The sequence below is a fragment of the Macadamia integrifolia genome, chromosome 10 (assembly GCF_013358625.1).
Source record: "Macadamia integrifolia cultivar HAES 741 chromosome 10, SCU_Mint_v3, whole genome shotgun sequence".
Taxonomy (NCBI): Eukaryota; Viridiplantae; Streptophyta; class Magnoliopsida; order Proteales; family Proteaceae; genus Macadamia; species Macadamia integrifolia.
Genome location: NC_056566.1, coordinates 7,415,039 through 7,425,370, shown reverse-complemented (window position 1 = coordinate 7,425,370; position 10,332 = coordinate 7,415,039). Strand labels below are relative to the sequence as shown.

General features: G+C 39.7%; 1 protein-coding gene across 4 annotated transcripts; it reads right to left on the bottom strand.

The window, feature by feature from the left end:
- Nucleotides 1–4,652: 4,652 nt before the first annotated feature.
- On the bottom strand, nucleotides 4,653–10,037 carry LOC122091791 (auxin transporter-like protein 2). 4 transcript variants are annotated; one of them, XM_042661931.1, is made up of 8 exons: nucleotides 10,019–10,037; nucleotides 8,698–8,913; nucleotides 8,417–8,602; nucleotides 8,201–8,313; nucleotides 7,816–8,097; nucleotides 6,883–7,090; nucleotides 6,515–6,772; nucleotides 4,653–5,203 (listed from the first exon to the last, which is right to left on the bottom strand). In XM_042661931.1, the coding sequence occupies exons 2-8, from the start codon at nucleotides 8,866–8,868 to the stop codon at nucleotides 5,000–5,002; spliced, it is 1,422 nt and encodes a 473-aa protein (XP_042517865.1). In that variant the 5' UTR covers nucleotides 8,869–8,913; nucleotides 10,019–10,037; the 3' UTR covers nucleotides 4,653–4,999. The 4 variants fall into 4 exon arrangements, with proteins under 4 accessions (XP_042517865.1, XP_042517863.1, XP_042517864.1 ...); XM_042661929.1 differs by lacking the exon at nucleotides 10,019–10,037 and adding an exon at nucleotides 9,177–9,994; XM_042661930.1 differs by lacking the exon at nucleotides 10,019–10,037 and adding an exon at nucleotides 9,177–9,994 and having other exon boundaries at nucleotides 8,698–8,907.
- Between the last annotated feature and the right edge of the window lie 295 nt (nucleotides 10,038–10,332).

The window sequence follows — 10,332 nt, the reverse complement described above, 5'->3', positions numbered from 1 at the left end:
AATTATATATGAACTCATTGCTATCTCTTTCTCTCGCTGTTATCAAACACCATTGTCTGCTGGAAACGTTTCCAGAAACAGGGTTTATCAAACACCTTAAATTCCGTTTCTGGGAACAGAAACGGAAATTTATGTTTCTGCCATTTCTTGACACAGAAACGGCAGAAACGTTATCAAACGGGCTCTAGGACTTGCATGTAACAAATAAATAATCATGGTGAAAAAGTAGGGTTTCTATGTTCTTAAAACTTGAATAGTGCACCATAGTGAGAGGGACCTGATTTTTGGTGTTGCATGGAAGAGTTGAGAGAATGATTATCAAGCTCAGCCATTATAAATTTTAAGATTGCATAGATTCCGTGTCTAGAAACAAAAGGAACAAGCAGAACAAGAGGATCTGTGAATAGCCTGTTCTACATGTTCATTTGGTGTTCAAGTCTAATCATTAAGTTTGCAATACCTTCCCTGAGTTTTCTAGATCTTGGGTGCAGATAGGTTAACTTATTTTCCTGACAAAGCTAACCTTTATTTTTATGGTGGTGTTTGCAGTATCGCCATTTAAATTCTCAAGCAACTAAAGGTTAGTACAGAACAAGTGCTGGTAGATGATCTGAAGTTATTGAAGATTTTTCTAATGAACTTTCTTGTTTGTAACTTTAATTTGCTTGGAACTATATTGTTTCACATTTGTTTTAAGTACATCCTGTTTCAGATCAACTCTTCAAATCAACAACAGAACATTCAAGTGATGCATGCAATCATTTTATTGGAATGTGTAGTCTTATATTTAAACAGAATGGAAGCATGAGTAAATAAATTTCATATACATTATACAACAATCAATCTTACAAGACAGTGGATGGTTGTGAATGATATTAATTACATGAAGGAAATACAAAAAATATGCAGGAAAAGAAGGGGAAATTTTCCAATGAATCCCCTGCTGCTCCAAAAAAAAAAATATTGGAACAGGAAGTGGGTGCTTCAAACCTCTTTATCTTCATAGCTAAAGCTGATTAAACTTTTCAATCTTTGGGAACCATATTGGCTTTGATGGAAAAACATATTTTTTCCTATTTGAACTATTATCTTGGAAGATTATGAATCTGTAACCATAATAGTTAATTGAAGATTTCAAAATTGACTGTAATATGACTAGGTATGTTTTTGTTTCGGGAGAAATGATCCATGGGCATCTTAGACAAGCATCCCTGAGTATAATTGGACTCCTCTTTTTCTTATTGTTATACTCTGGGTGATTCTCTTTTCCTTCTCTAACAAGAAAAAAAAATGTGCTTCATTTTAGTAACTGGTTTCAAGACTAAAATCATCTTCTCTTGGAATGATAGACAAAGACTTCTTTCTTCCTTTACAGGTGTATAGATTGATACATAGCACTGTGAGTTACTCTGTCAAATGTCAAGAATCTCTAAGTTTATGGCATTTGACAGACTCATTAGGCTCATATATTAAGAAAGCTCAAAGGGAATATTTTGAAGTAATGATGTTTATTAAAGTAAATTGAGAATGATTATTTTCCAGATTGAATATGGGCAATGAAAGTGTCTATTAAGTTCCTCTGTTCACCCTTTCGTGCGATGTTTAGTTTTCCTACAACCTTAAAATAGGAAAAGTATTTATTACTGGATAGGGACTAAGAACGTGTGGTGGGAGACCCCTTATCTTGTTATTGTCCTCTTTTGTTTAGTACACTTTTGGTCTCTCTAAGGGCTTATCTAGATTTCTTTTGAAAAGGAGAGCAGACTGAAAATCCTCCCCTTTTAAGGATAACGATCATTGTAGTCCACCCTTGGGCCAGTGGGAGTGCGTGCATAGAGATCCAACTAGAGGGGTAAAGGCATCTTTTAACGGCATCTTGTGTATAAACGTAAAGAGCACAATTGGCTGGTGTTCTTCCTTGCTCTGAGAAAACACACAAATGACCGACACATATTGGTGCTAGTGTAGAGTAGATGTAGAAACGCAACCCTAAAACGATGCAGAAGATAATGGAAAAACAAAACAAACAATGCACACAGATTTTACGAGGGTCGGCAAGGTTGCCTACGTCCCCGGTGAGATGAGATCCTGCTTCACTATCAATGGAGAATAGGGTTACAACGCTCTTCCTCACACCTCTCCGTATTGCTTGCATTACAGAGAAAGAAACCCTCGTTACAAATATATAGCGGAAAAAACCTAATCCGGATCAAATTACAATTGCCACCCTAATCCGGATTAAACTACAATTGCCCTCAAATAAAAAATTCGAGCGGGGGGCTGCGCCCCCCTACACCTCCTGCTATGCAGGGGGGCCTCCTGCCCCCCTTGCAACCCCCACGGCCCGCTAACCGGCTAGCGGGACCGCCGTCCGGCCTGTCTAGGTGCTGCACCAGTACTCCTTGGATTAAACTGCGACGGAATACAAGACATCATACACCAACAGTAGAGTAGGCTACGGACCTACGGTTGGTATGCGTTCAAGGTTGATAATGCATTCTAAGGAGGTGCTAACATATGGTGATGAATTAATTAAAATGCCCCAACTTCATATGTGTAAACAAGATTTCAATTGGAATGATACAGTTCAACATCATTGTGTTAACATTGTTTTTAATCTTCGATTTAGATCCTTACTGTTCATATAATATTTTAAATTATGACAAACATCCTATTGTATAATATGTTTTAAGACCACATTATTAGTAATTTCAAAAATATTCTAATTAGAATGATATATAGGATGCAATCACAATGTTTTATCCATTTAAATACTTCATTTTGATAATGACAATTTGGATACAATTTAATTATTTTATTTTTGCATCTTTATACCTTTGATTCGGATCATAATTATTCATTTAGAATTTTCAATTATGGCACATATAATTATCCAATCACATGATTTAAATATTGGTTGTAAAATCAAGCTCAAATGCTTTCAATGATCAAATCTTAGACTGGCCATTCAAGTAAAACATTTTAAAATTTTATGACATCAATCTTATATTAAATCGTACCATTGTGCTTTCATAATTTCAAATACTTAAACATTATGGTTGAATCCTATCCTTTTAAATATTTGAAGTTATTGATGGTGTGATCTTAAATTATACTATAACATGATATATTCCATGATTTAAAATATTATATGAATTATCAAAACCTAAATCAAAGGTTACAAGAATGTTTAAAAAAAAAATGTTAAATGAGATCAATCTATATTGATTAATTGTCTCCATTATTATGTTGCTAGCAAATACCATTATTTTTGTTTTGGACTTTTCAAATCATTCTCGCAGGAGATCTGAGATGATTTTTTTCATACATGGACACTGTTGAATCGATTAAGACTCCGGGTTGGTCCCAACCTGTATGGATCCAGTCGGGGTAATTTCGCCATACCAGTAGACACTGACCCTGAAGGGCTCAAACCCAAAGTAATAGGTTACCTCTTTAAGGAAAGAAAATGGAGGAGGACGGAGATGTATCACTGCAGCAGACAATCATGCAAGACAGAATAAAGGGCAAAGCTACTGTCTAAAGGACCTATTTAACAATGAACAATCCATCTTTTTTAGTCTCCCCCCATAACTTTTCATGGGGTGAGAAAAGAAAAGTATTTTGTCTCTCTTAACCTCTCTGGTGGATTGATACCAAACCAAAAGATTTCCATTTCCTTCCAATAAGAAAAAGAAATTCCCTTCAATGGATAGAGATTAGAGAGACAACAAAAGGTTATTTTTCGACCCACCTACCCACCCATCCATCTTGGAAAATGGATATCATCTCGCACTCATAAAGAGTCAAAAGACTCAAGACACCCCTCCCTTCATTTATTTTCCTTTTTTTATTTTCATTTTTTAATTTTAAAATTCATATTTGAATTTACATTTGACTAGTCAACCTTATTAAAGGATCGAATTGGGCTCATGTTATGGAGGCCAATCCAAAGTATCAAAATGTTAAATATTTAATGAGAGCCCAATTTAAGGCTTTTATACACTGAAGCACAAATAAGATAATAGTGAACCGCCGCTATAACAGTAGAAGTAAGATAATATTTGACAGGTTCTCCACTCCACTCCACTTCTCCTTTTCTCCATTTATGACATTCACATGTGAGTGGAGAATATAAGAAGGCTTGAGATCGGGGACGCATAGCACGTGCTCATGAGGCCCACCAACATGCAGCCCATGTGAATAAGGAGGGCCTCACCCCATCACCTCTAGTAAATGAATGAGAATCCATAGGTCAAAGGATCTTTTAAAAACATTTCATCTTGAACCATTAATAACCCAATCAAAAATAAACTTGAACCATCCAGATCATGCCACGTTGCTTAATATGTTAAGATATAGGGGAGAGAGATGGGAGAGGGCTCCCATGCTCCAATGTGGGGCCGACCGTGATCACAGTCAGTTAAATCCAACTATATGATTAGAAGTTTGTTTTAAAAAAAAAAAATTCTGATTAAAATAGTTATAATAAAAACGATAATCATAAACAAACCCATTTAAATTTACTACATCTAAGAACTGACCCCTCTTTTCTCATATTTCTTCCTATTGTATGGTGTCGATAAATCACAATGAATTAATAATCGTATAACGCTCTCTTTTTAGTAGAAATTTTTAATAACAGGGAGAAGAGAGAGAAGATGGATTTTTGGATATACTATCTTTTGACAACATAAGAATCAACATTTTCACACTTTTTATACTATCAATCTGTCTATATATCCTTTGTATACCACTAGAAATTCAATAAAAATAGAACAAAACAAAATAGAAAAGGAAAATGGAAAAAGCAAAAATAGAACGGGCACACCACAACCAACTGGGGTAACATTGCCTCTCCCCCTTCCCAACCACTACCACCACCAACGCCACCACCTCTAAAGTGTATAATACAAGAGAAAGATTCTGATCTTTGGCATTTTCGGCTCCACCATGAATTGGCCCAACCCAGTTCTCCACCGGGCCAAGACTTGGTATATTAGTGATGTTTGGCAGCAGGTGGCTTGCACTGATAGCACTTAGCAAAGAGGCCGAATGTGTTGACTTGCCTGACGAAATTGGTCACGCTGGCCCAACCACCGAACCCGAATCCAACCACAAAGACCCACCCAACAACAAAGGCATTAACCACATACATGGCCGTCCAACTTGGGAGGAAGAAAGGAGGCTTCTCCGCCGCATTCTGCATAACCCATTTGAAGAATCCGTTAATTCTGGTAGCCATTAAAGACCCGAAATGAGCAGTAAAATTGTCAAAGATGAGAGAAAAGATTCCCAAAGAGTTGTTGAATCATGAATGTTGAACTGGAAACGAATGCAATACAACAACACAACCGTTACATATAACTAAGGGAAATGGACATCACACCACCCTCCATCACCCATAATATTTCCAAGGCCCCCCCCCCTCCAGTGGAGGGTCCTACAACAATGAGGGTGTCCCAAATATGGATGTTTGGGTGCCATTACTACTGCGAAAGGTACACAACGATACTGATATATATCCACAATTATTTGACCTAATTTACATTGCTACAGCCCACAAGACCCATATCTCCACCCTATCCGTAGCATCCCCCTCCTTTAAAGAATAGGAGGAAAGAACCCTCAGAATTTTTAAGAGACCAAAGGGGATGGGGTCCAAACTCCAGAGAATGGATTCTTATGATTTAGGAGCCTCCCGAAGGCCCAACCTATATCAATAATGTAAGGGGTGTACCACCTAAATTAATAATGCCTGCCCCTACCAATCAAGTAAAAAGGAGCCCAGCTCCCATACGCACAAAGAAAGAACACCCCCAAGTATCAATCATTATCACACATCGCAACTAATACTATAACTAAACCTTTATGTAGACGACAAATAAGCTTTCAGAATAACAATCTATGGCCCCTCCCCCCAGTCCTTACAAATCTAAGATAGGTCTACTCCAGGGTCAATCCAGCCAGCCAGACAGCCCCAGGGACTTTAACCATAGTTGGGAGCCTTGGGACACCCCCCCCCCCAAAAAAAAACCCACACATTAGGTAATAGGTATACTCCTAAATTAGGTCCAACATTGAACCAACCTTAGTCCTAACAAAATCCTGGTTCAACTTTTTTCAGCAACGAACAGCTCGAAATCGGACCCAACAACCACCTTGACAATTCAGTCTATTATGATTAGTTAAATTTGGACTTGTAAGATTATATGGACCAATCATCATTCCCTGCTCGTCGTGGAGCGTGGACGAGTAGTCAAACCTCCACAGTTTAGAGATCTCAAATTACCAAAAAGACGCAAAAGGTGAAGCTTATTTACAGTGTTGCCATCGAGGATAAGCAGGAAAGCTGTATCGAGTGAGACAGCATAGCATGGCGATTGGCGATACGAATTTGAATGCGAAAGAGAGTGAAAGAAAGGAGAAAGGTTGGTGGGATCAGGCCAGAAGAGTTGAAATTTGAGACTAGATAGAGGGAGAGAAAGAGAGAGAGTTGAGAGGGATTGGTTACCTGTCGAGCAGAGGCCTTCCTGTAAGTGAGCATGTGAGCGAGGGAAGGGATAATGTAGACAGTGAAGCTAACCAAAAGAGCACCGACGGCGGAGTTGATGGGTCCAAAGAAGGGAAAGATGATGGCCAGAAACCAAATAGGGATCACGATAGGCAGCCTCGCCAGAGCTCTCAAGCATATGCTCTTGGTGTCGTGCATTCCTATCACCTTCTCCCACACGAAATACAACGGCGTACAAGCGAACCCAAAGGTTATGAACTGCAATTACAGAACAAGACGATGGCAGTGCCCAGTAAATTCAACTACCCAAAAAGGCTATCTTAGATATTATCCAAAATTAATACGATTAATTAATAATAATGGCAGACCTGGTGAATCAGCATCAAGATAACGGCGGCATCACGGAAGCCGTTCTTAGGAAGGAGAGAGAAGGCGTTTGAGTGGTCAAGGAGTTGGTCGCCGAAAGCCCAGTATACGGAGCTTGCCGACGGAATCGTTAGTGTGAATACGTACAGAGTTGCTAGCAGGTATATGTACTTGAACTTCTGCGGCTTCCACATCGCGTGCATTATTTCCCTGCGAAAGTTCACAGAAGAGAACGAAAATTAAGCTCAGAAGTTCTCAGAGACCCTACCACTCTGTCTTCATTTGCAAATACAGAGTTCCAGAATCCAGAACCAATCAACTGGTCTCTACTCTCGAGTGTCTCGAATAGAATGGAAGAAAATAGAACTTCTTCACCCTCATTTTTCTACTTCCACCTCTGCCATGGCATGACGGAATTCGTCTCACTCGCCAGAAATTGCTTCGCTGCAACTTCTCTTTAACCCCACATATGCTCGAGAAGATTAATACTAAATCATCAAAATAGTCCTAAGGTTCACACATGAACGATGGGATGGGATCCAAGGTTGTCCATGAAATTGTGAGCAGAGGAAGCTTTTCTTAACTTCCATTGGTCTGTTTAACCTCAAAAACAAAGATTGTCCGCCGGAGGCCGGTGATTTCACAATATTCACATGGGCAAGGACAAAGGCAAAAGGATTTTTTTTTTTAAGGGAAAAAAGGGAGCAAAATGATGATGCCAGACCAGAGATACGACGGCAAAATCATCAAATATCGCAAAAGGAATTGGGGGAAGGAGAAAGCTAAAGAAACAGGTTCTCTCTCCTCCCCATGATTTTGTCTTGGTTCATACCAAATCCCAAAACCCCAAATGGCCAGCAAAAGCTGCAAAAAGGTCGGGGTGATCGTAACCTTTGAAAATTGAGAACTGGTGAAGGTACCAAAAGATTACTCACACAGTGACAGCGTGTCCGCCGAAAGTGTAGAGGATATTGGTAGCGCCGGTGAAGTACAGAACCAGCTTCGTCGGAGCACTGTGTTGTACTCCCTGAACCTGGCCGTGGACGAGAGCAGCGATGGTAAGGTACCAGGCAGTGTAGGTGGTCATCCCGAGCCCAAGAAAAGACCAAATCCTGTAGTTGTGAAAAGAGGGTATGAACACCGTCGTTGCACAGCAAGCCCCGAAGATGTACGTCCATGTCCTCTTGTCCAAATGGTCGTTTATGTAATATATATTACTGCTCCCCAGTCCAAAAACAAACACAATCATAAGATTATTTCTTCAGAAGAACAAGAAGAAACCGTTCTCTGAAATTCAAGAGGAACGAAAGAAGATCTCACCTTGCGCAAGCTATAAGCTGTATAACAGACCCGAAGAGAAGAAAGGTACAGTTGAATGCGAGTCCAACAGCCTTCCAGTATGGACCCAACAGTCCATCCAGTACTTCGAACCACTAATTAAGATGAAAATGCATGCTCTGTTAACTTTGGAAGCTTAAAAAAAAGGGATTTTCTTCCTCGCTTTTTCGATATGTCACTGAAATCCTGAAAACTTACCTGAATGACATGGTTCTTAAAGCTCACGTTTTCCTTCTCCTTCCGGCTCCGGTACTCGATGTATAGAACGCTTATAAGATAAGCTGTCCAGCTACCCATGATGCCGTAGAACAGTTGAAATATGATACCCGAGAGGAAACCCAGCTGAGAGAAAGAGTAGGGTAGCGTTAGCAGAACCTGGGCTACCTGCAAGGAAAAGAAGGCAAGGTTAATTCGCATTAGCTGAAGAAAGTAGTATTCTCACAGTGCAATCTGACATTTTTTTTTTCTGGGGGGCTTACTTGATTGGAAGCGCAGCTGAACCAGGCATCGTAAACGGAGCCACCGTGCCAGAGAAAGCCTTTCAGGTTGAACTTGGACTGAACTTCTACCTCTTCATCCTTCCCATCAGGCTCCGTTGTTTCGCTGTAGTTTGTGACGATGGCTTCTTCGGCTTGCTTCAGAGGCAACATTATTCCGTTATTTTATCCAACGGAAACCTTCAAGTCTGCCTAGATCTGGAACAGAAAGAAGACACTAAATGAGACAAAAAACATAAGACAGAAAACGAGAGCGGATTAACCAGATCCTAGGAAGAATTCTTCTTTCGAGTTCCAAGCTCTAACCGGAGCTTTCACAAAGAAACAACAAAAGGGGGAAAAAAGAGTAAGAACAAAGGAAAAAACAACTCAACCTACGGAGGAACTCTAAAGCTTCAAGAAAATAGTAGAAGCGAAAACGAATCCATGAAAGGAACCAAAACCCAACTTATTCCAGTTACCTTCTTCGAGATGTCCCTTTCCTGTGAGTATCGACGGAGTGAGAGGTGGTGAACAAAGCCCACTCCGGACAAAATGTAGAGATATATAGAAGACTCTAATCTCTTTCCCAGTTACTTTTTTTTTTCTGAAGATGGAACTGGAAGAGATGTTAGAGTGCGCTGGTAGTAATAGAATGGTAGACGCGCGTTGGAATCTGGAGAGGAAGGTTAAGAATCTGGCTCAAAGAGTCGCACAGCGATTTTAATGCACTGCTATTATTGTAAGGGAGGGACCGACAAGACGAATCGTCCTAATCTGTCAAAGTCCTCAAATGACTACAACTCAGCCTCAGACGCCCACTTAAATGCTCCTCTCTCTCCCTCTCTGCGAAAACGGCAGTGGCAAAACAAAGACGGCGAGCTATCAGAATCGGAAAATCAGGGCGCCTTGAAGGACGGTTGCCGAAAGACTTGAGTAATGACAGAGAAGACGAAGGAAGGAAGATGAGGAGGGAGGAAAAAGAGCCTTTTTGAACCTCAAATAGTTGAATATAGATATTCCTATACCTTAGGCCATAGCACCCTTTTACCAGTAGGGATTTACTTTAAATTCAGGATTCTAAGGTAGCTAAGACGAAACCCAATTATCTTTCTGATTCGATTCTGAGTTCGTTCTGAGAAGAAGAAGTGGGCTTAAAGATAATGGGAAAACCAGAGTTTCCTTTTATAGACCTAAACCTCTCCAAACGGCTAGGACATAATAATTAAAAGGGTATGAAATTTCCAAAAAAAAACAAATCTCAAATTGAGCATTAATTACAAAATTTGGGAAATAAAAATAAAGGCAAAGAACGTTCCCTAACCCCTCCTGGGAAGTGACCCTTCACAGCTATCTATCCTTGTAGTTCTGCTGAGCTTCACAGAGTAACAGAGATATGAGAGAGAGAGAGAGAGACAGAGAGAGAGAGAGACAGAGATCCTCCACTTAACTCTTTTAAGTCGTAGCAGGTCTGAAAGGAAGGGTGCATGAAATAATGAATATCATCATTTAATTAAATCGAAAAATAATGGTGAGCCCACAGTCCCAGATCCAAATCTCATTCAAAGATATCTGAAAATTTAGTTTCCCAATTAATTCCTGACCCTGTTGAAGAAATGAAGGGATCTCTCATTTTTA